At 37.8% G+C, this 26690-nt stretch overlaps 1 protein-coding gene across 2 annotated transcripts in view; it reads right to left on the bottom strand.

The window, feature by feature from the left end:
• The window catches only part of BEND5 (BEN domain containing 5), a 1156480-nt gene extending 1131055 nt beyond the window's left edge, over window positions 1-25425 (bottom strand). The window contains exon 1 of one of the 2 annotated variants that reach the window (XM_036494566.2): window positions 25242-25425. In XM_036494566.2, coding sequence (XP_036350459.2) covers window positions 25242-25275 — 34 coding nt within the window. In that variant the 5' untranslated portion in view covers window positions 25276-25425. The remainder of the gene's footprint in view (window positions 1-25241) is intronic. The other variant, XM_058681329.1, reaches the window with a different exon arrangement.
• Window positions 25426-26690: the final 1265 nt, after the last annotated feature.

Genomic DNA, 26690 nt, shown 5'->3' on the forward strand with positions numbered 1-26690 from the left:
TTCTGAAATATGCCCTTTAACTTTGCTACAACCTATTCGGTCAAATGATTTCCTAAGAACTCAGTATCATCTGGCAGCAAGTCTATTTATGTCATTTGCCATGTTATTATAATTACTTTAATAAATATTACATAACCTGTTTTTTAAAAGCTAAAAGAATCCATTTTTCAGATAAGATCAGGAACACTCAGGGTGGTATAGCCACAGATTATGTCATTTGTAAGAAACATGGTTGCATGCTTTCGGAAATGTTAAGCAAGTGAAAACAAATGCTAAAATACTGCTATTGGATTAAGTACAGAAAAAGAAACTTTAAAATGTTTAAAAATCTTAACACTCTAGAAGGATTCAATATACACTTGCTTGACAAGTATCTTTAAATTCTTGTATAGAAACTACAAACAATGCAGAAAGTGTGTGATAGTTATATTCTATACCAAAGAGAAAATATGGATTTCTGATCATAACAATGACAAAAAGGAATTGTTTTACAATCAAAGACTGTAAATTAAATGTTCACATGTCTTAAAGAGTATCTGCAGCATTTTATGATTTACTGCTTTAACTGATTTTATAAAAATTACTGACAAGGCATCAACTCAGATTGTTCTAGATGAGAGGGATTTTATTGTATTTTCATTCTTAAGTATAGGTACTGACACAAATACAACATATGTGTGTATTAATGTGTAAATATATAAATATATTCACACACGTAAATATGTATACACACATGTGTATATGCTGACTGTTTGGCTTAAGATTCTGGCTCCATCAATGACTGGAAGATATTACTATAATTTAGCATTTCTGCACAGAGTGTTTATACAACTGTTCCACACAGATAGTAATTATTTGCTATTATAACTGCAGAAGCCTCTAGTCACGTCCTAATCTGGCCTATGAATAAGCTAATAACCAAAACTTTTTTTAAGTTCAGTAATTCTACCTGTTGCCCCTTTTACCAATTTTGTAATCTTTATACGGAAGACTTTCTTAGGTTTTTTTCTTAAACTGTCCTTCATAATTTAAATTCATTTGTTCAATTTTTTTTCACATGCAACTCACTGGGTTTTGACAAGGGCTCTAGATCCAGCTCTTGATACCAAAAGCACTAATCAAATGTTTAGTGAGTTTCATTACCAAAACTAAAGTATTACTTTATATCTGCTTTGGGTCTTAGTATGACAACTCCTAGGAAAACAGTTGAATAGTAACAATTATGATATGTTCAAGATTGAATGATATCCCAACAAAACTGAATCATGGAAAGCAATAATCTTTAAAAAATTTTTAAAAATAAAATAAACTTAGTAAAATTACAACTCAGATAAAGCAATATTTTAAATAATTTTGCTAATAATATATTTTCAAACTTATGATATTCATAGAAAGTCAAAGAGAAAACCTTTCACAATGCCATAGTATCTATACGTGGTTTTACAGCACATACTTTAACGTAACTCCCAGTCTTTGAATTAGAGCTATGCAGGGGTGTGAGGATCTTTTTTGCCAAATACATAATATTTGAATATTTATAGCATCATTCATACAATACAAAGTATCAACTTAAAACTTACTACAGATTTATTGACTTTTGAAGCCTGCCTGTGGTTACCTGAACACAGCCAGACTGAACAATTTAGCAGACCTCCCACGGGTCACCCACACACTACTGAACAGTAGATGACACAGTTTAAATAATCTTTTTTTTAAAAAAAGATTTATTTATTTTATTGCAAAGTCAGATATACAGAGAGGAGGAGAGACAGAGAGGAAGATCTTCCATCCGATGATCCACTCCCCAAGTGAGCCGCAACCGGCCGGTGCCGCGCCGATCCGGCGCCAGGAACCTGGAACCTCTTCCAGGTCTCCAACACGGGTGCAGGGTCCCAAGGCATATGGGCCATCCTCGACTGCTTTCCCAGGCCACAAGCAGGGAGCTGGATGGGAAGTGGAGCTGCCAGGATTAGAACCGGCGCCCATATGGGATCCCGGGGCGTTCAAGGCGAGGACTTTAGCCACTAGAGGCCACGCCGCCGGGCCCAAATAATCTTAACATCATAAACGCTGTACATCCTGAATATATCCCTTGGCAATGCTTTTACATTTAAATGTAAATGCAGCTTTAAATGCTGGATTTTCAATATTGTAACTCTCAGAAAATCATTTTCTTAAACTTGGTGAAAGTATACACATTTCGGCCTGGTGCAATGGCCTAGTAGCTAAAGTCCTGGCCTTGAAGGTGCTGGGATACCATATGGGCGCCAGTTCTAATACCGGCAGCTCCACTTCCCATCCAGCTCCCTGCTTGTGGCCTGGGAAAGCAGTCGAGGACAGCCCAAAGCCTTAGGACCCTGCAACCACGTGGGAGACCTAGAGCAGGTTCCTGGCTCCTGGCTTTGGATTGGCGCAGGACCAGCCGTTGCAGTCACTTGTGGAGTGAATCATCGGATGAAAGATCTTCCTTTCTGTCTCTCCTCATCTCTCTATATCTGACTTTGCAATAAAAATTTTAAAATATATATATATGTATATATATATATTTCATAGCAAAAGTAAATGCTACAAAAGTATCATTGAAGAGACTCTAATGTTATATTTACTGAAACTTGAAAGTCATACATAAATGTTAAAAAAAATGTGGAGGTGCCAGTGTGAAGGCTCAACTGGCTGGTTAATCTTCCACCTGTAAGTGCCAACATCCTAGATGGGTGCCAGTTTGTGTCCCAGCTGCTCCGCTTCCCATCCATGGCCTAGGAAGGCAGTGGAGGACAGCCTTGGGACCAGGACACATGTGGAGAAATATATTGGTTCCTGGCTTCAGATTGCCTCAGCTCTGTCCCTGCTGCCATTTGGGGAGTGAACCAATGGATGTAAGTTCTTTCTGTCTCTCCTCCTCTCGGTAATCTACCTTTCTAGTAAATATAAATAAGTCTTTTTAAAATGGAAGCAAATTACTAAATCTAATAATATAACATTAAGCATTGATTTTAAATTGCAAACAGAAATAAGAAGTAAATACTACTAAATAAATTAAATGTAATTATGTTTTGTATTTTCAAGGGATTTGTAATCTGACATAAATAACCCATGCATTTGTCAGTCATGAGGCAAACTTATTTGTTAACAATGCCTAAAACGTTCTGGATGCTCAAAATAGTAAATGATAGAAACTTGGTTATGCTCCATTAAAAATAAAAAGAACATGAAAAGTTTTAGAGTATTGTTGAAATAGCATATTAATCACTGATAAGGAGAAAATGATCATAGATATAAAAAATGACTAAGGATATATTATGCCTAACGTATTGAACAGTGGTGGTTACCACAGCTCCCTTCTGAAAATTGTCATTGAAATGATAAAAAATAATAAAACTTACATAAACACAAGGGTATAGGAGAAAAGGACATGGTAATAACAAAGTTTTATATACTGGAAAACGAATACAGCAACAGTAAAAAGAAATAAAAATAGGTGCTAAACCTACAATTGAATAGGAAGGATCCCAAAAAGTGGGCTGATATTGCAGAAACCTAGATGTCAGCTGGAAATAGAAGCGCAGGTTGACCTAAAAGTAGCTGGACTGTTTGAGATACTGTGTGAAATAAATTTAGACAGTTCAGATCATCTCCAGTACCCACACAAATAGGAAAATTGGCCTTCTCCAATCCTAACAAAAAGATCATAAATTTACTTTCTGGAAGTTTCAACAGTGTTAATACATTTTCCATGATACACTACACAGCTCTAAAACCTCAGCAGCTTGGCACAATAACAGTTAATTTCATATTCCACTGATTAGCTCCATAGGGCAGCTGTCCTAATGCTGGACAGGTTAGCTTGCACTTCACTTAATTATCACAGTAACTGTCACAGCAGGAGTAAATCTCACATGAGCAATTAAATGCTTCTACCCACAAGTGATTCATATCACTCTATTCACTTATCATTGGCCAAAGTGTACCACCCAGATGCATCTAATGTCAAAAGGACAAGAATTAGAAGTATTTGTTAGGAAGTAGTAATGCTTAGCAAATAGAACTGTGGATTTCAAAGACCAAGTAAAGAGCTAAAAGTCTCATAATCTTAGTAAATTTAGGAAAATGAAGAGAAAAATCTATCTACTAAATTGTAAGTTCCCTACCCTCTTCCTTCATTCAAAAACAAACACTCCTGCAGCCCCGTATTTTCAGAATACTGAAGGATTTTCTCTGGGAAAAATTTCTAGTCCATGAGTTTACAACATAAAAAATAATGGCTTCAGGTCACCAAGGCAATTGTCAGCCTGATCACCCCCTCTTTAGTAAATACTCCTTATGAACACAAAAATTCTTTTTTGTGTCCTACTGTAAGATTGGGAATACAGTCAAAGATCACCAGATATTTTTGAACAAAGTCATTAGCACAAAAACAAAAATAAACAAAAGGAGGCAAAAAGAACATGGAAAAAATAAGCACGAAACAACGAGTGGGAGAAACTGTCAAATATACATACAACAGTATCCATATAAAGTATATATGTATATATACATTCAGGTACATATATATAGATTAAATTTAATGCCATCAGAAATGTAAAATGCTACATAACTGAGGCAAAATCAGGAGATGATGAAAAGGGATCAAATAGCACAAAAAGATACTTAGGAATGTGTCCGGGAGAAGGCACTGTGGTTCAAGTGGGTTGAATAGTCACCTAAGGCACCTGCATCCCATATCTAATGGATGGCTGGTTCAACTTCCACCTACTCTCAAATCAGCTTCCTGATACTTCATTCTGGGAGGCATCAAATAACAGCAAATATTTGGTTCCCTGACACCACATGGGAAGCCCAGATGGAGATTTGGGCTCCTAACTTTTGCCTAGCCCAACCCTGTATGTTGTGGGCATTTAGTGAGTGAACGAAGAAGATGGAAGATACATTCGTTATATTTATTCATTCATTCATATGCATTCATTCTCTCTCTCTCCTCTCCCTTCCTCCCTCCCTGCCATATGTGCGTCTGTGTTTACATTTCAACCAGAAAAATAATTAACACACACAAGAAAATATGTCTAATATGCAAAAGAAAAGTCTGAGATGCAGCAACCTTTCCACAAACAGTAATAGGACCAAAACTATGTATTTGATAGGATTGCTCAAAAAGGAAATAGACTGAGAGAAGATAGTTAACAATAGAACTTTGGAAAAACTAGAATAGAGAAAAGGAAATCATGAGACAAACTGAGAACACAAATGCTACAGAACTGTGGATAAACTCACTTATTGTTTCAACCAGCACTTTTTGCCATCCATTGTACCATGTGCTTTGGAAAGATACAGAGGCCAAGGCAGAAGTGAATTGAAGACAAACTAAACATCACAAAAAAGAATTTTAAACATTTGAGGAGTTAGATGATTATACTGGTTGGACATTGCACACAGTATACACTAGAAACAGTACTTGATATCCGTAAGTATGCATAATATTGATGCATTGGTTAAAAGAAGAACAGTTGCTTAAATATGAAGAAAAAGAAAGGAGATAGCAACCTTTCAATACACTGGTTAACAACTCATGTGTTTGCCACTCAGCTTTTCACAAAACATTACATGTTTGAATAGAGTATTTTCACCTACAGATGTTCAGCTCTTTTGAGTGTACTGAACCCATGCTCTCTGATACTTCTTTGATTCACTTAATAAGAGTTGCAATCACACTACTTTATAATATGTTCACAAATCAACTATGCTGCTGATCCTCAGAATTTTGTCTATTACATTTGAGTATATGAGATTAAACATAGAGAAATAATTCGCCCCGAACTAGTAGTCGGCAAAGTTCTTGTGGAAAAAGAAGACATGGGGGGAAAAGCTCAATATCTTTGAATATCTTTTTACGTACATCCTAATATTCTTTAGTAAGGGCATTTTAGATACTATAAAAGTCAGTGATTTCTTGGTATAAATTAATTTTGAACTTTTTATCTAGAAATACATACAGAAAAAGTACACAAATTATAAATATGCATATCAATAAACTATCACAATGAACATACTTATAACACTCATATCAAGGAACAGAATATTTCTAGCACCACAAATTCCTCATTTCCCCAATTTCCAACAACTTATCATCTACATGTCCCCAAAGGTAAACTCTATTCTAACATCTAAACATCATTATGTTAATGAATTAAGTAATATAACTTAGTATTCATTTCTTTAACTTAACATTATGCTGTTGTATGGCTCACACATTCTTATACCTGCTACAATTTATCCACTTAGTCCAATGATACTAGTACTTTAGGTTGCCCCAATTTTCAGCTCTTATCACAGCTCATCAACATATTTGGGGGAAACATATTCACATAGCAGTATATGACTGGGTATGCATAAGGCCAACTTAAACAGTAACTCAAACTACTTTCCAAATGGTTGTACCAGTTCACAGTGATGATATCAGAAATCTTTATTCTTTTTTGAATCTGAAGATCCCAGAAGTATCTCACTAAACTGAAGCAGTTGACTTACTTATGAGATACTACAGCCCATAATAAACAACAAAATACTTGTATTCATCTACATGTTTCATATCCATTTTATACCACAACCTATCTGTTGCTCTGTATTACTATCTTTTTTTTTCTCTCCTTATATCTTTAAGGAAATGTTTTCACAATACCTGGAGTGACTATCTAACTATCATCTATCCCACAAACTACAAGATTTGATGAGTTAACCACTTCTTTCTCTAGGAAACCACTTCCCTGCTGCTAGAGGAAATGATCTATGTACAATATAACTGATCTAGAAAAAAAACTGACCTATAAAATACATTGGCTAGTATGACTACTATTAATGTTTTACAATGCTTTGTATTTTATGCCTAATCATTAGAGTAATACTTATTTTATCCACAAATGAAAAGAGAAAACTCACAACTGTAACATTTATGAAAATATTAATTCTACTTAAAAAAAATAAGCCTTTTAGCCAGAAGCTTCAGCATCCATTACTACTTTTGCATCCACACTATAAAAAGTAAACTATCAAAAAAAAAAGGGGGGAAGGAGTAAACTATCTAAAACAATTCTTCCTAAACAAAATCAATTCAATGTTTTTTAAAAGTTAAGATGAGATAGTATTTGGGAGATGAGAATCAGAGATCCTTTCATCACAACCAGAATGCGAATCAAATACATTTCAAAGTATCCAGATGATATGAGGAGAAGCAATGTAAAGAGGCAACATAAGAACAAACAAAATGATGATTTTTTTTGGAAAGGTGATATTAAGCTGATTTTTGCCAAGCACATACAAGAAAACTTCCAAAGTTTATGACAAATTAAAATTCTACAGGCAGATGTTGTGACACACCAGGCTAAGCCTCACAACCAAATCACATATTGGAGAGCTAGTTGAAGTGGTAACATCTCTCCTTCCGAGTAAGTGTCCTGCTAAAGTATCCTGGAAAAGGAGCAAATGATGATCCTAGGTGCACAATAGAAACTCAGATAAGTTCCTAGTTCCTGGCTTCAATGAGTACCAGAACTCGTTCCTGCAGGCATTCGGGGAGTGACCTAGGGGTTGGAAGATTGACATCACTCTCCCAACCTCCCTACCTTCCTATCTCTCTCCCTCACTCACCCTCCCCTCCTCCCTCTCTGCTTCCCCGCCTTCCTCTTCCTCTCCCTCTCTCACACTCACACACTGCTTTCAAATAAATTTTAAACAATATGTTTAGTTCAGTACAAAAAAATTTTGAAATTTATGCAGTTTATTCATGAAATGCATGTTTCAACTTTTTGTAGACAAAATTGCATGCACAGATTTCATAATGTTTTTCATTAAAGCAAATTTAGCTTTTAATTACATTTCCATGAAATTTTTGAAGTACTTTCTCATCACATTTAATGCAACCATCAATCCCAAAATAGTCCACTTACTTCATATTTTATTCAAATACTATATAGGAACTACAACTCTGAATGACATCCAATTTCTCACGATGTAATTTTTAAATGTATGTAACAAATACATACACATTTGATTCACTATGTGTTAAATGCTATATTAATATTTTCAAATATCAATTCAATTTTTTAACTATTTTTTATGATACAGTTTTTTTAAAAGATTTATTTATTTTTATTGGAAAGTCAGATATACAGAGAGGAGAGGTAGAGAGGAAGATCTTCCATCCAATGATTCACTCCCCAAGCGGCCGTAATGGCTGGAGCTGAGCCAATCCAAAGCCAGGAGCCTCTTCCAGGTCTCCCACAGTGGTGCAGGTTCCCAAAGCTTTGGGCCGTCCTCAACTGCTTTCCCAGGCCACAAGCAGGAAGCTGGATGGGAAGCGGGGCCACCGGGATTAGAACAGGCGCCCATATGGGATCCCAGCACGTTCAAGGCGAGGACCTTAACCACTACACTATCATGCTGGGCCCTATGATAAAGTTCTACAAGCTCAGGAATTTTCCTTCCCACCTCCCCATCTTCCTTCCTCCTACTGGTTTCTGCTATATTAAGACAATAATATACTCCTTCAAAACCAGTTACAAGTCCATCATTCTGCTCTGTAAATGTATCTTGACACTGTAAGTATAGACAATGGTAGCACATCCAGCATCCTATTGTCAAGATATATTTAACAGTTTCACTGGGAGTCCATCTTTTATTCAGAAATAGAGATGCATACTGCAACACATTTTTACTTCTCAGTATGACAGTTTCAATTATACAGTCCCCATAGATTATATGCAAATGCATGTTTACTTCTATGTCTATTGATCTTATATTTCTGCATGAAGGTTGCCTTTTATCAGACAGAACATATGATATTTGTCCTTCTTGGATTGACTTGTTTCTGAGCATAATGGTCTCTGGTTGAGACCATTTTGTTGCAAATGGTGGTATTTCATTCTTTTTGGTAGCTGAATAGCATTCCATTGAGTAGATGCACCTCAGTTACCCAGTCCTCTTTTGACAGGCATCTGGGTTGTTTCCATGTCTTTGCTATTGTAGACAGTGCTGTTATAAATACAGGGTTACAGATCCCTTTCTCATCTGCAGATTTCACTTTATTTGGATATATTCATAGAAGTGGAATAGCTGGGTCATGCAGCAGATCAATTTTAAGTGTTCATAACACTCTTGAAACTGATTTCTCCATAGTAGTTGTAGTAGCCGACACTCCCATCAACAGTAAAGGGAGATATCATTCTTGCCACATCCACACTAGTAGAGTTCTGAATGTAGGCAAATCTGACTGGAGTAATGTGGAACCTCTATGTGGTTTTTATTTGCATTTCCCTGATAGCTAGAGAGTCTGCGAATGTTATTATATGTCTATTAGACATTTGAATTTGTTCTTTTTTAAAAAAAAAATGTCTGTTTGTTTATATCACCCATTTTTCCACAGTTGTCATTGAGTTTTTGAAGCTCTTTGTAAATCCTGGATATTAGGCCCCACTCTGTTGAATAGTGTGCAAAGATTTTTCTCTCATTCTATTGGTTGCTTCTTCACTTTGTTGATTGCCTCCTTTGCTGTACGGAAGCTTCTTAGCTTGATGTAGTCCGATTTGTTTAATTTGTCGTTGAATGTCTGTGCTCTTGGTGACTTTTCTAAGAAGTCTTTGCCTAACTTAATCTTGTAGTGTGCATTTCTATATTTTTCTCTAGTAATCTGGTAGTTTTTGGTTGTAAATTTAGGTCCTTAATCATTTACAGTTTATTTTTTATATAAAGTGAAAAGTCTTGCTTTTCTGCAGGCTGCTACCCAATTCTTCACTAGCCCAGCTAATCAATCAAGCAAGCAAGCAGGAGAATATATGAATCAATAGAATCAGACACAAAAAAAGGAAATACAACAAGGACACATTGGACATACATAGAATTATTGGGGCCATATGCCAACAATTCATAAGACCTAGAGGAAATGAATAGATGTTTTTGGATACAATCTACCAAAATTGAATCATGAAGCAATTAATAACCTAAATAGGCCTATAACAAGGACTAAGATTAAATCAATAATTAAAACCCTCCCAACCAAGAGAAGCCCTGGACCAGAGGGCTTCACTGCAGAATCCTACCAAATGTTTCAGGAAGAATTTACCCAATGCTCCACAATCTATTCCAAATAATAGAAAGGGAGGAAGCCCTTTCAAACTCTATGGTGTTAATATGACCTTAATTCCAAAGACAGAGAGAGAAACAACAGAAAAAGAGAACTACAGACTGATATCCCTGATGAACAGAGATACAAAAATCTTCAAAAAAATACTAGCCAATAGGAGCCAACAGTATATCAGATCATTCACTCGAACCAGGAAAGATTTATCCTATTCATGCAGGGATGGGTTAACATACACAAATCAATAAACGTAATATGTCACATCAACAAATTGAAAACTAAAAACCATATGATCATCTCAATAGATGTAGAGAAGGCCTTTGATAAAATCCAAACACCACTTTATGCTTAAAAAAAAAACTAAGCAAGACAGACAGCGTAGAAGAATTATTCTACAACACAATCAAAGCAATTTAAGAAAAAGCCAGTGCTAGATTCATACTAAACAGGGAAAGACTGGGAATTTTTCTATTAACATCTAGAACTAGACAAGGATGTTCACTTTCTCTGCTACTATTCAACAGAGCTATTAGGCAAGAAAAAGAAATTATGGGAATTCAAATTGGAAATAAGGAATTAAAACTATTCCCTTTTTGCAAATGACATGGTTCTCTACCTAGAAGTTCTCTACCAAAAGACTCAATCAAGAGATATTGGAACTCAATTATTATTAAACAATTGTAGATCAATATCAAAGTAGAGTTTGAATCCACAATGTTTAACTTGAGCTCACGTTTTTAATGAATGCAGGTTCCCAAGGTTTGGGGCCATTCTCTACTGCTTTCCCAGACAACAAGTAGGAAATTGGATAGGAAATGGAGCAGCTAGGACCTGAATTGGCACCTATATGGGATCTTAGCACATGCAAGGCAAGTATTCAGTCACTAAGCTAAAACACTAAGCCCAAACCCTATTCTTTATTATAATAAATCTGAACTATTCCTAACCTATGGATCGCCCTGTTAATGTAATTAGAAGAAAAGTTAACATGAAAACTCTAAAGCAAGAAATATAGCTTTCTGAGATACCCTCTTATCCCAGTAAAATATCTACCATCCAAAAATTAAAAATAACAGATGCTGGCAAAGATGTGGAGACAAAAGGTAGTCTAATGCACTGGAAATGTGCCTAAAACAATCATCATGGAAAGCAGGAGGCAAATACCTTAGAAATCTGAAAATAGATCCAAATGAACCAGCTGTCTCATTCCTGGGAATTCATCAAAAGAAAATAAAGGGCATATGAATTATTTCTCTCCTTATGGTTATAGCAGCTCAATTCACAGCAGCAAAGATACAGAATCAATCCAGATGTCCAACAACTAATGAACAGATAATGAAAATATAGCATATAAAAACAATGAATACTACTCCATCTTAATAATGAAGTCATGTCTTTTGCAACAAAATGGATGCAACTGGAAGCCATTATACTTAATGAAATAAGCCAGTCCCCAAAAAACAAATATATGCTTTATCTCTGATATGTGGTAGTTAATACAGAATAGCAAAAAAATTGTATGAGGAGAATTGATATCTTGAAATTTGATTATTGCTCGAAGTGTCAATTATTTAAAATTTTTTTTTAAATTGAAAAGTCAAAAAAACACAGAGAGCAGGAGAGACAGAGAGGAATATCTTCCGTCCGATGATTCACTCCCAAGTGGCTGCAACAGCCAGAGCTGAGCCAATCCAAACCAGGAGCCAGGAGCTTCTTCTGGGTCTCCTATGTGGGTGCAGGTTGCCAAGGACTTGGGCCATCCTCGACTGCTTTCCCAGGCCACAAGCACAGAGCTGGATGGGAAGCAGGACGGCCGGGATTAGAACCAGTGCCCATATGGGATCCCAGTGCGTGCAAGGCGAGGACTTAAGCCGCTAGGCTACTGCTCCAGGCCCAAAGTGTCAATTATTGAACTGTCAAGTCTAGTTTTTTAAAAATAGGACAAAATGGTAAGTTTCTTTTCATGCTTGGGATATGGTTCTGTGCATAGTAGGTACTCAGCAAATGTTCCTAATGCATTGGTTCCTCAACCGTTAAATTACTGAGTACCTGCTCCAAGATAAACACTCCATCAGATCCTTTGGATGGAAAGGTAACTCGAAACATGTAAATGAATTACTGCAGTACTGTGAGATAAGTACAATTAAGAAGCTAGCTATAAAGTATAGCGGTAAATAGAGAAGAGATTATGTCTTGAAAAAAAGTTGGGAAGTCTTGTCTTCTAGAGATCATTTTTAAGCTGATTGTTGGGAGAATTAGGGATTTGCCAGATGGAAAAGTCCAGGCAGAATGTAACACAAAGTGAAAAGGCCAAAACCTAGGAATGACAGAGTGTGTTCCTAGTTTGTTTGTTTGATTTTACTGCCTTTGTTTCAGGAAGAATTTAAGGTAATTTATGTTCTAGTCTTTTCATACTGGAGTGGTTAGAGATGAGACTCAAAGATGGCAGGAAGTATATTATCAAGAGTTTTGTAATTGATGCTTGAATATGAATTTTATATAATGGAAAACGAACCCAAGAGGACTGATAATCAGATTTGTTGTGAATTTTCTGTATATTGAATGAATGAAGATAGAAATTGAAGATTAATATGTACATTTACATGATTTCATTTTTGTAAAAGGCAAAAGTGCATTTATGTGTGTTTATATATACTTGTATATACAAAGGAAAATGTTTCAAAGGATATACTTTAACTTGTTCACAGTGATAACCTCTGGGGAATGGGATTAGAGGGAAGGGGATTTATGTGGCTGTCTGTATACTGGGTGGGATATTGTGCTTTTATTTCTGTATTTGAATTTTTAATAAATATGTATTATTTATAATAAAAAAATTAAAATACAGAGAATAGTATTGATAAAATAATCAGTAACAGACTATATTTTGAAATGCATAATAGTACTTCTTTCCACAAGAAAGCATGTACCCAAAATTCCTAATACAGTAACTTTCTGAAATAACTATCCAGATGATAGCATAAAATATGCCCAAATAGTAACATTTTACTTATGTATGACATCAGAAATAAAGTAGCCTTAGAAATAAACATGTGTATATGCCATCTGTCCTAAGAGAAAGTTACCACAAATTCACAAAATCACACAATTTGATTTGAGGTATATTCAAATTTTCAATGAAGTCCAGTTGCCTAAGTTCCCAAGTAGTATCAATGAAAATACTGAATTATTTTCACAGTAAATAAGCATGCTCAAGAGCTTTAAGGGAAGAAAAAAACAGACATGTGCATTTGAAAAGCTGAGTTAGATTATTTTTTGTGCGTGTGATATCTGCAGCTTGATACCCTGCTCAGGAAGAAAAGGCTTCATAGGATATCACTGATGAAATTAGGTTGCTGTCATTCATGAACAATGAAGGCACAAGGCCACGGGAGTCACGTTACATAGACAAATATCTTTCACAACCTAACGTTGGCTTATGGTGGTAGCTGTGTCTTCAGTAGTACATACATAGGTAGTCAGCTATCGTGCATATTTCTTTTCTTTACACTAATCTTGCTCTTATAAAACCAAACTGACATAAAAGAAACATACGTGTATTTCTTACAGGACTATCAGAAATCCTCCTTTGTTTTAAATCAACTGATGCTGCTTGACTCAATATGTTTAAAAATGGACAACCTATACGTCTGAATCTTTACCCTTTAAAAAAAAGCCTGTAGAATCCCAACGGAACCTGAGCTGTGGTTATGCATCATGGTGAAGGAATTCACCATGGGGGAAGGGTTTGGGGTGAAGGGGGGAGAATCCCAGTACCTATGAAATTGTGTCATGTAATACAATATAATTAATGAATAAAAAAAATAAGCCTGTGGAGTGGACATTTAGCCTAAAGGCTGAGGCATTTGTAACCCATAATGAAACTGACTCCTGACTCCAGGCACTGCATACCCTGGGAAGCAGCAGTGATGGCTCAAGTAACTGGGTTCCTATTACCCATGTGGGAGACCTGAATTCTGTCCTTGGCTCCTGGTTGTGGCTTTGGCCCAGCTCTGGCCATTGTAAGCACGTGGAAAGTGGACCAGTAGACAGATTCTAGCTCACTCATTTGCTTGATCATTCTAATAAAAAATTATACATATCTATATAATATCTAAAAACATGTACACCTTAAAATATACTATACCAAACAGCTCTTTTATGCTAAAATGCCCCAGAATTTTAAAAAAATTCTGTATTTTCTTAGTATTATCTCCTTACAAATACAAAACAGATTTATAGTTAATGTAATGCAAAAATATAAGACAGTATCTGAGGGATTGAGCATATTTCCCACTGGGAATAATTTCAATTATATTACTTTGATTCCAAAAAGAAAATAAGTATGAATTACTTAGAGGGTTAGGGATAGAGGACAGTTAGAGATTACCTGCTGAATGACCTGACTCTAGTAAGTAACTGCATTTTAAAACCAATTTTGTAATGCAACCTGAACTCTTACCATATACTGGTGTCATTTCTGTAATAGTCTAAACACCAACATGAAATACAATACCAATATATAAAAATGACATTTCTACTGTCTCCTGTATATAATTTTTGTCAAGCCCTAAGCTATTAATACTATAACAGCTGACTTGAAGTCCTCTGCTATCTGTCGTTAATTAGCCGTGTAACCTTGACCATGCTATTTAGCTACATTAATAGCACATTCCTCATTGTAAAAAGGCACACATTGTGATAATAACTTCTTCCCAACAGGTTTGCATGAATTAAATAACTTCAGAATTGTGTAGCAGCAGAACATGCTAGCAATGTGAATTGTGTATGTTCTCAAGTATGAAAACAGCACTATTATCGCCACCCAACACATCACCCTAAAGATCGTACACATCACATTACTTTTTAAAAAGCTCAAACCTGATAGAATCATTTCAGAACAAAATGAAATAGCACATGGGGAAAATGTTTAATGCAAAGCAAGCTCTCTGGAAAGCTTTGCTTAAATATCTGCAAGTGAAACTTCCAGTGAAATTGAGAGCCCACCTGCTCTATTCAACTTTGATATGACTGCAATATTTACATATAATAAGCTTTATTTATACAACAGAATATGATATTGTATATTGGAAGCATCTATTATTAATGCTTAGAGACCAAATACCCTCATTTATTGTTACTGGGGCCAATATAACGTGAATTCCCTTTGTAGGACATTAGTTTTTATACATGTAACAAAATATATATGTATAATTATGTACACTTACAATATTGCTTTTCACACATGAATATAAATAAAATGTTCATTGTTTGCATACATGAAAAAATAGTTCTAAAAATAATTACAGTGCGATCTTTATAATGCCCAGATTTGGCCAAAAATTTACATACCACAATTTTTCAAAATCCTTAAATAAATGATACATTTTTATATTCCACTTGCTTCTTACACAAAATATACTTACATAGTCAACCACATAAACTTTCATCTATTTTATTTACTCTCCAGGCTTTCTTCCAGAATCAAGTCTTACATTTCTAAATACATCTCATTATACTCACTGGCTATCTCACTATTACTTGAATTCAAAGAGCTCAAAATAAACCCATAACAAAATCATTTTCCCCCTCTGATTCTTCAAGTTTTGCAAATGAACTCCAAGTTTAATAATACCAATGTCTTTCTTTTTTTTTTTAGATTTATTTTATTTTTATTACAAAGTCAGATATACTGAGAGGAGGAGAGACAGAGAGGAGGTGGAGCTGCCGGAATTAGAACCAGCAGCCATATGGGATCAAGGCGAGGACCTTAGCCACTAGGTCACGCTGCCGAGCCCCCCAGTGTCTTTCTTGATCTCTTGTCTCTTCTCTCTGGAAAGTTGATATACATAAGGAATAACAAGGGCTTCATCACCAACTGAATCTGGGTTAGTTCTGTTTCTGCTACCATCTGTCTAATTTTAAGTAATTATATCCTTTTGAACTTAAGCCCCTTGTCTAAAAAATAAAAAAGCATCACACTTACCTTGTAGAATTTTGTTTCTAAGGTTTGATTGTAAAGGTGTGAGGCAGGCATTTGATCTAGTGGTCATCACTTGGGATGCTTGCATCGCATATCAAGTGCTGGGTTCAGGCACCCTGCTTCTGATAAAGTATCCCACTAATGTGTATCCAAGAAGCACTAAACTACGGCTCACATGCTTGGGTCCCTGTCATCCAGATGGGAGATTCTGAGAGAGCTCTGGGCTACCAGGTTTACTCTGTCCCAATCCTGACTGCAGCAGGGATTTGGAGGTAAACCAGGGGACAGAATATACCTCTTGCTTTCTCACTCACCCTCATTCAAATAAAATGAAAATAATAAAAAATCTAAAGTACACAAGGTGCTTACAAAACAGTAAGCACTCAGAAATGCTGATAAAGTAACCTGTTTTCCTTCATCAAGAACTACAGATCCTTTTTTTGAAATGTCCCTACTGTCACTACCCTTGCAGAGACCTTGTCATTTACATCATCAGATATAAGACCTCAAATAATCCTCCATTCATCAAGGGTGATGGCCACCAGTCAACTGTCTAGAGGCCTTTATCTCTCTGGAATATTTGCTCCCAGAAATACAGAAACTGTGTTACATCATTTGGAATCTCTGACCATTCCATCTAACCTCCATCTCCCAACATCATGAAAACATAAAAATTGTCTGACATTACTATGAACAAGCATTTGTCCCCCAAAAAAGTGATAACCAAGAAGAAATAGACAACTTCCTGGAAACTCGCACCTTACCAAGATTGACTTGTGAATTAAAAGAATGCCTAGGGCCCGGCAGCGTGGCCTAGCGGCTAAAGTCCTCACCTTGAACACACCAGGATCCCATATGGGCGCCGGTTCTAATCCCGGCAGCTCCACTTCCCATCCAGCTCCCTGCTTGTGGCCTGGGAAAGCAGTCGAGGACGGCCCAAAGCATTAGGACCCTGCACCCGTGTGGGAGACCCGGAAGAGGTTCCTGGTTCCCGGCATCGGATCGGCGCACACTGACCCGTTGTGGCTCACTTGGGGAGTGAATCATCGGATGGAAGATCTTCCTCTCTGTCTCTCCTCCTCTCTGTATATCTGGCTTTGTAATAAAATAAATAAATTAAAAAAAAAAAAAAAAAAAAAGATTGCCTAAACAGATCGAGAGCAAGTAGCAAGATTGAAGTCATAATAAAAAAAAAAATCTTCCATCAAAGAAAAACTCAGACTACAGAACTCGCTGCTAAATTCAACCAAATATTCAAAGAAGAATTAATATGAATGCTTCTTAAATTATCTGAAAAAAATAGAGTAGTAGAAAATTCTTCCAAATTCATATTATGAATCCAATAGGACTTGCTGGGGAGGGAAAAGAAGTACAGAGGGGGAAATATTGATTAACAGGTTCTCAGTTTCAGTCACTTAGGGGTAAAAGTTCTGTTGCTGAATTGTACAGTAGGGTGACTATAGATAACAATGCACCAAATATGCTATCAACATAAAAACTAATGTGGGATTTTTAATGTTTTAACTATAAAGGAATGCTTTGAGGAGATAGACATTTACTCTGATTAGTCATTGCATAATGCATACATGTGTGCAAATACTACATGATAACATAACTATCATTATTAAATGTGTTAAAAATAACTTAAAAACTTGTAAGGTGAATCAGATAGTTTCAGAATTAAGAAAGGTGAACACTTCCCTGCGAGATTCAAGAACTGCTTTATGTTTCCTCAAAAGCAGTTTTCTTAGATTCAGAAAAGTGATAAGTATAGAAAGTAGACTTTAAGCTCTGATTTATTCTTTCAAAAATTGTGCAATAAGACAGACTTTATTTTTAGGAATCCCATTTACATAAATACTTTAAAATAATATTTCCTAGGCAGTTTCTTATCTTCAGCACTAAATATTCACAACACATAACAGTAGTTGGCAATGGGAAACAGCACAGCCATTTCAGCACTAAAACCCTAAGAACTAGAGACTTCTATTAGCCTTCCACCAGAGAGTTCATAGAAAAGAAAAAAAAAAAAACACTAAAGAACAAAAGGAAGAAAGGAACAAAAGATCTGGGGTTTACTCAATAAACCAGCCTCTTGCTTTATTGGAGAAAGACAAGATAAGTAAAGCCATAGGGAAGAAAATTTCAGCAAAGCTAGAGATAAAACTTGTAGAAACTTTCATGTTAGTTCAAGAGTTTTTCCTGCTTGCCTTATCCCTCAAAAAATAATTTTGGGGACTATTGGTTCACTAGTTACAACACTCATTATCTCGGGACACAGTCACATCACATTTCAATTGAAAATATATACAGAATGGCAATTGTGCATTGACTTAATAAAAGAAAATCAGTTAAAAACTACTCTGATTTGGTCACATTGAAAAATCTCCCAGTTACAGAGAAGATGTATGCAGTAAGAAGTAAAATTTATCCCAAACTGGCAAATGTGTATCCAAAAAGAAAATATCTCTTTCATAGGGGCTCACTGAATTAGGTTCTAGAAATTAATAAAAACAGCAAACTATATCATTAGTTCCCCTTCAGAAAATAGGAAAAGGTACTTTCATTCTAGACTATATGTAATTTATATTAAATTGAAATAAAAGAACTAGTTTCATCAAACAACAAGCCTCTATCAAATCATTAGATTCTGCATCCATTTCTATAGTATGTGTGATACTAAGATTCAAATCAAATCAGAATTGGTAAACCTAAGCCAAGATAAATTCTTTGTCATTTGCAGGAAAAGTCAAAATACTTACAACTTTTAATAAGCAGTAATATATTTATAAACATCAATCATAATCACTGCTAATCCTAGTGCAGATATGCTGGTAATAATAAAAAATATTGGAGTTTAGCATCACTTAGGGGTGTATTTCAGCTTAGGATCATATTTCAAGTATTGACTTAAATCATTCTAACTTCTTCCTAATATATTTATGACACTGGGAATAATTTCCCATCCAATTATTACATTTATAAAGCTTTTTTCCTGATGCATCTTAGGTAACTACATGACCAGAGAGGGTCTTTAAACACATCTTAAGCTGCATGCCTCACAGACTGGAAGCTATCAGTTAATCCAGTAAGTTTAAAAGAGCTTCCTGCCCACCCAGGCACAATCCAATCCAAATGAGGAAAGCATTAATGCCTTCATTCTAAAGATGCAAATTTAGAGAAGCACCACAGTACAGCAAGTGGTAAAGCTGGTATTTTAAAACTTAACCAGGTTGCCTACCAGATAGATAAAATTAAGTGAGGTTTTAAATAAGCATGTACTACTCCCAGTTCAACAAATTTGTTTTCATCACATTCATCAAAATACTTGCATACTGTCAAAAGTTACCCTATTTTTCCTTTAATTAATGTTAACATCTTCAGCTTCTAATAACCTGAGTTAAAATATGTAAACTCAAAATTTGTGGGTGAAAAAGTCAACATTCATTTGGTGCATATTTATTGGATGCCTACTAAATGGCAAGCATACATTAATTGCTGTTTTTGTCCCTACTCTCTAGAATTTACCAGATAAACACATCAAAAGCTTTGAGAAATCTCAGCAACCTCACAATTGTAATAATTCAAAACAAATATGTACTTGGTGTTTAATGTAGTTGAAAATAAATATATTTACTACTTCCTCCTTGAATGAATAAAATGTACATGATTCTCAGCCCCATTCATGTTATCCCCTTTTCTCAGTAATGAAATTTGGCTAACAGGAAATAAGGCAAGAGGAAAAGTGGTTTCAGTTCGGATTTAGAGCCAAATGGACTTTATAAAACTCTTTGGTTTTATAAATAGTTGCACAGCCCTTGAGACACCATTCAGTCTTTCTGAACCCTTTCCTCATCTATAAGAACACATCCCCAATGCAGGGATTTTGTGAGACTTTAACCAGGTATTTGTAAAGTCCCGACAGAAAAAAAGGTACTACTCTGCAAATTAAAAGAGGATGGCTTGGGGCTAGCATTATGGCATCGTAGAAAAAGCCTCTGTCTGCAACATCCACATCCCACACAGGCACCACCTCTTCCACTTAAGGAATTGTATTCATTTGGATGCAAATTACCAGTATGCTTGCTGCCTTACCTTGCCACAATTACAACAACAACAACAAAATGAATTCTGAAATATATTTGCAACTCAAGCTGCCAGATAAGGAGCAAAACTGTGTTCTTTTAAATGTGATTTTACCACTAATTCTTTATACATACTCTTATACATACCCACCTACCTGACCCAACCCTCCCCTCAACACACTTGCATATATCAATTAAGCTGTTATTTCTCTGGGGTGTAAAACACTGTGCACATTCCATATTTCATCTCTAATTCTCATCTGAAAGGTAGCTTTTACTACTCCAGTTGTGAAAGAAAGAGAACTAAAATCAAAAAGAAAAAAAAAAGAAAAAACCCAAAGTTTTGCCTATTATTAACACACCAAAACTACTCTCATCGATAAAGTCTTTCAAATGTCAACATTTATAGAATTACATGTTTTAAAAAAACTTTCATTTACAGGGCTAACATGGTGGCACAGCAAGCTAATCCTTCACCTGTGGCATCAGCATCCATGTGGGCACTGTTTCAAGTCCTTGATCTACTTCCATTCCAGCTCCATGCTTGGGCGCCTGAACCCATATGAGAGATCCAAAAGAAGTTCCTTGTTCTCAGCTTCAGACTGAGGAGTGAACTAGGGGATGGAAGTGCTCTCTCTCTCCCTGTCCCTTTCCCTCTCCTTCTCCCACGCTCTCTTCTTCTTCTCTCTGTAAATCTTTCAAAAAATAATTCAAAAAAATAAAAGCATTTATTTCACACAAAAAGTGAAGCAAATTTTTACATGCTCTTTATTTTAAAGACATAATTGCAGGGGCTGGCATGGTGGGGGGAGTGGGTAACCCTACCACCTGGGACACCAATATGCCATATGGGTGCTGGTTCAACACCCAGGTACTCCACTTGCGATCCAGCTCCCTGCTAATGTGCCTGGGAAAGCAGCAGACAATGGTCCACCTGCTCAGACTCCTGCACCCACAAGGGAGATCCAAAAGAAGCTTCAGGCTCCTGGCTTCAGCCTGGCTCAGTCCTGGCCATTGTAGCCATCTGGGGAGTGAATAGGATAGAACATCTCTCAATTCTCTCTCTCTCTGCCTCTCTCTGTCTCTCTATGTCTCTGTCTCAATGTAACTAATTATCAGTTACCACATTGCAAAAAGAAGGTTTCTTAACAAGTAATTCATACAAAACCTTACATTATACTTATTGGAAAGAAGGGAAAAGAAGCTGAAATAGTGGAGCAACTGTGCTCAAGTTTGAGGTAACATCGCTACATTTAGTTAACTACAATGCTTTCTTTTTCATTATTATTAACTAATATTTCCATGAGAGTAAATTCATATCCTGCATTCCACATTTTAAAACACAAGATCTAAAAGAGACAACTTCCTTTTGCAACTCTCCTTACAGATCTATATGCATCCTTGTTAAAAGTATATTAAAAATCCCTTTACTCCATGAAGAAATTTATTGGCATGTAGGTCACACAACAATAGGTCCCATGTCAGACAATTCAGATACTTCTACATTTGTTAAATGTTAGTGTCTGCCTTTCTGCTGGTACCAAAACAGTTATGGCAGTGGAAAAACAACACTTTACATCCATCATTTTGTGTTTAAATCTCATGTTTTCATGTAAAAGTATATAAAATACATTTGAAAATTTCATATTCAAGGTTCAACTGAACTAAGCAAATAAAGTTTATTGGGCACTTCGAGTATTTCATTTCTAACATTCACACTCACCCAATGATATGATCTGCATCTTACACATGAGGAAACTGAAGATCAGAAAAGTTGTGTGCAAAGTCTAATCTAATAAAGTCACAAAACAGGATTTATATCAGTTCGGAGCTCTAGTTTTTTTCCCCACATTATCTTACTAAAATATGCTTGGCTTAGAATAGAATCTGTAGGGCAAGAAGTTTCATCATGGCTATGATTTCTTCAGCATATGGTATGCTGCAATACAAACAGCCAAATCAAACAACCTGAAAGACTAAATTTTATATGAATTCTTTACAGATTTTGAGCAAGTTGTTCAACTTTTCTGTGACAAAAATTTCTCCACATATAAAATGTCAGAGTCATTATGAGGTTAAAGTGATTAAAACATATTAAGCACTTAGTATAATGCAAGTCACACACTCCATCACCGTATTAATACTGAGACGAGAAATCACCACACGGTCATGTATTGTATCAGGTTACTCCAGCCAGCATTAGCTGGATACTCAAATAAAAAGTCAATTCTAATGCTAGATTGTGATCCAGCAATCCAGTGATAAAAGATAAAGATTGTCAACAAAATTCTGCTTTTGGAAATCTGAATTAAGAAACAAAGATTGAGCTAGTTATCAGTGATTCAACAAATGACCTTTTTACCATCAACAACTTTCTTCCCTCAAGAGTGATATGACCTCCTTGTTCCTAAATCTAGTTTTCCATTCCGCATTCTGCATTAGCTGGCAACATTCAGCCTATCGCATATTCCATTTATTATTGGGTTAACTCTAATGCTCTGGTTGGATCTTTTCAGTCTGAGAAGGCACTGAAACATTGCCGCTACTCAATTCATCAACCTAGGCCTCTCCTACCTTTAGAGAGCATCACTGACCCCCATGTTTCAGTAATTTACTCTAAGTGAGTTGGAACACTGCTTATAAACATAAATACTTTCTCAGTCTCTCCGTGTATTTGGAGATTCAAAAGAGAATTCAGATTCTACTTATCCAAATCAAAACTCATGATCTTTCCTCTCAGTTCTAACACTTTGCATCTCAGCAATGGCATCAACTATTCTGATGTCCAAGTCAGAAAACGAGAAGTGGTCTTTGATATTTCCTTCTTCCTCATCCTCAAGGACCTATTACATTTATCTCCTGAGTATTTTTCAACTCTGATGGTTACCACGGTAAATGGAGGCAGGCGGCGTTTGCTTCCAACCAAACCCAGGACTGATAGGGGAATTCTGGCAGGCCCCTCAGGCTATGCAACCACCGTTTTATCAATGAGGGGCACAAACCCATATCCCCCCCACACCAAATATGGGCTGAGGCAACCCCCCTTTGGCTTCCGTGTCAAGGAGAGTTTAAAAAGCCCCTTCCCCGTCTCTTCCTCGCTCTTCTTCCTCTGCAGCTCACTCCTTCATGTCTGTCTTTCTGCTGCATGTGGAAGGGAAGCCCATGACCATGGTTCCTTGAAATAACAGCCATCTAAATTATTTTATATATTCGTCTGAGTTATTCTTTCCCTGGTGGTCAGCAAATCTAACAAAATCCTACCCTATCTCCATTGCCACCTTCTAACCAGTCTCTCTGGGTCTGCTCCTGTGACCTCCATGCTCTCTGCTTTAAAGCAGAATTATTATTTAAATGATTCTCATCATGTCAGATTCCCACTCAAGAGCCCTCAGACTTTCTACTATTCTTGGAATTTTTATCCAAATTCCTATTACAGCCTAGAGGGTCCTGTAAAATCTAGCTTCAGCTCACCTCCTCTCATAGCCCTGCGCGCTCCCATGTTTTTCTCACATCACTTTCTTAAACACAGAACACCATGTTTCTACCCACCTCAGGGTCTTTGCATATGCTTTTCCCTCTACCTATATTGCCCTTTGTCCTTCCTTTCATTTGTCCAATCTCCATCACAGCTCAGCTGAAATAGATCTTCCAGATAATATCAGGTCATTTCATTATTCACTTAATAAAGTTTTACAGAGACCACAGGATGGATTAGTTACAGTACTAGATAAATAAATAAAAAAAAAAAAAAGACTTTGTGAAACACATTCTAGTGGCAGGGAATGGACACTAACCAATACAATTAAATAGTTTGTTCCAAGGCTTTAAAAATGGGGTGGGGAGAAGGAAAAGGCCAAACAGAATTCTCAGGGTATAACTTGGTCCTGACATATAGTTAGCATTCAATAAATATTTCCTAAATGGAAAAATAGGCAAAGGTACAAACATATTTATGTCCTGAGGGAAATAAAACTATGAGTAAAGAAAGGAGCAACTTGGTAGAAGAACCGTAGATGCCACGCAAAAAAACAGAAGCCAACAAACTTTGAATCATTCCTGCTGGCTTCATAGAGAGTTTTCAGGCTTTTCAATCCAGGTACACACACACACACACTAAACAACACCATAAATATCTCAAAAGCCACCGATTTTCTGCAAACCCATGGATGCCATCCCTTGTACTGAAGCTCCAGTTCTTCAGTCTCTAGTGCCTATTAGGAAAAACTTTCTCCTCTATGCACAGGATTGTACAAACCCCTACCTTCTTCTAAGACCCTGCAAAACACTCTAAACCTAGCCATACTCACAAGGGAATAGGACCCTGGACCTTCTTTCCTGCTAGCCTCCTTAAACACCATCTTCCAGCCACAGTGACAGGAACAGGAACCCTTCGGGGATTTTGAATGACCTTCAAGATCATTGACCCCAAGTAATCTTTGACACTCAGGCCCTAGGCCTTCTTTGATACAGCATCTCAAGAACTGGGATTTACTGGGGGAGGAGCTCCCTCCTCTCAAGCCTCCTACATATTTTTTAGAATTCCTCCAAGAATTTGTAAACTTTCTCTGTGACAGAAAGTGACCCCAAAACACAAACACTCTGTGTAAAAGCCCTCTTTCGTTGCACTGAAATCAAAGGAACACACTTTGCCTCACACACCTGCCTGTCCAACAACCAAAGGCTCCTCTTTGTCCCTCCCCACCACAGCATGCCCCTTGAGGACTCCCCCCCAGGCAGACGCTCCATCACCCAGACGCTCCTTGGGATGAGCACCCACCCCAGGTACTCCTGACTGCTTTCCCTGGCCTCCCAGCCCCTTCCTGGTTCATGCTCACACTCCCCACACATCCCCCATACCAGGACTTCAGGCCCTGGACACTCACCTGGAGTGGTGCACACCTCCTTTGACCCCTAACCCCACCACTCACAGAGCCCTGCCACTCATAGAGAGGTGTTTCCTCAGGAATAGGGCCTTGCCCTCCAGTCACCTCAGGCCCAGGACAGGCCCGTTACCTCAGACTTCCCCCACGCGACCGCCCCCACAGACCTGTCTCAGGCGCCGTCTGGTTCCGCTCCGCCATTTCTGCTGTCCCTCAATCTCTGAGGACTCGCGAAAACCGCGGGTCCAGGCGGTGGAGCGGATGGTGGGATCAGCCGGCTGACAGGAGATCCCTCCGGAAGACGCGGCACGACGGTTGCCGGGGCAACGGCGGCTGCGCGCAGGCAGCCGGCGCGTGGCGCGCGGGCAGAGAGCGTGCGGCCGAGGCCCCTCCCCGCGGCGCGAACACCCCTCGGCGGCCGGGCGCCGGCGAGCTGCACCCAGCTGCGCTGCTCCTCCGCACCAAACCAGCGCGTCCCGGCAACTGAGCATGCTCAGCCGCTTTGGGGATGCCGGAGCCAGGTGTGTCAGATGGCACTTTCCTGCTGCACAAAGGGGAGAAGAAGTTCCTGTGCAGAACACAGACTGGCAGAGCTGTCGTTTCTGTGGTCGTTGCTCAACTCTGGAGACTTGAAACAAGTGTGTAGATTGCCCAGCCCGTCTCCCCCCCATCCACGGGCCCCCACGGCGTGTTTGGCCTGTGTGAAGGTGGTAGGTAGCTTATGAGTACAACTTAAATACGCTGAGAACCGGCTATGCGCCCACCAACCCAAAGGCGCAGACAGGACCTTAGGTTGTTCTCTTTTGCTAATGTAAGTGTTCCTCTGTGTATCTGGAATACGCTTTTCCACCTTTTTCTAGTGAAGCACAGGACTTCCTAAAGCTGAAGTATAATCCTACACTTCCCTGACCAGAGCTCTGCCTTCCCACAGTCCCTTGTGCCTGTGTTTCTCCCAGGAGTCAGTGCTCTGGGGCATTAATTCTTCTGTCGTCACCACTGGGGCACAAGCTCCCTGTCACCTGGCCAGGAGCCCTTCACTTTTGTCCACTGCAAAGTGCAGCGTGGTGCGTTGACACGTAGTAGGTGCCAGACAAAAAACTGATTTTTCTGAAAGTCATCCCCTGCGCATTCTTACCTCTTCTATTGAGCACTTCATGTTGGATTTTTGCTAGGGAGGACCCTTCTCTTGAAGAGGTTCGCTGAAAGAAGCCAAGAGGCAATAGCTTGGATAGAGGTTAACTGAAAGGCTCCCAGACACAGTGTTGGAAATCTAAATTGGTGGGGAGGAGGGGGGTTTAATCAGACTCCATAGACAGATGGACAGCCTAGCTGAGTCTTGAATAAATGAGTCAGCCAGGCAAAAGAAGGGAAGAATGTGCCTGGAGGTGAGGTACACAGCGTTGACGATCAGCAGGAAGCTGCTAGAAGTCAGCCAGAAAACAGACTGCACCAGCTCGCTAAGGGGGTTACTGTGTGATAGGTAGGGTCTTGTTTGGGTCCCCCGAAAACAGAGCCTGCGGCAAGCACTTGCGTGCTAATAGTCTGAGAGGAAACAGGGTGAGGTGGAGAGTGTAAGTGGGGGCCAGAGAAACAAACCAAGGAAAATATGCTGTTGA

This window comes from Ochotona princeps, chromosome 2 (assembly GCF_030435755.1).
Source record: "Ochotona princeps isolate mOchPri1 chromosome 2, mOchPri1.hap1, whole genome shotgun sequence".
Classification (NCBI taxonomy): domain Eukaryota; kingdom Metazoa; phylum Chordata; class Mammalia; order Lagomorpha; family Ochotonidae; genus Ochotona; species Ochotona princeps.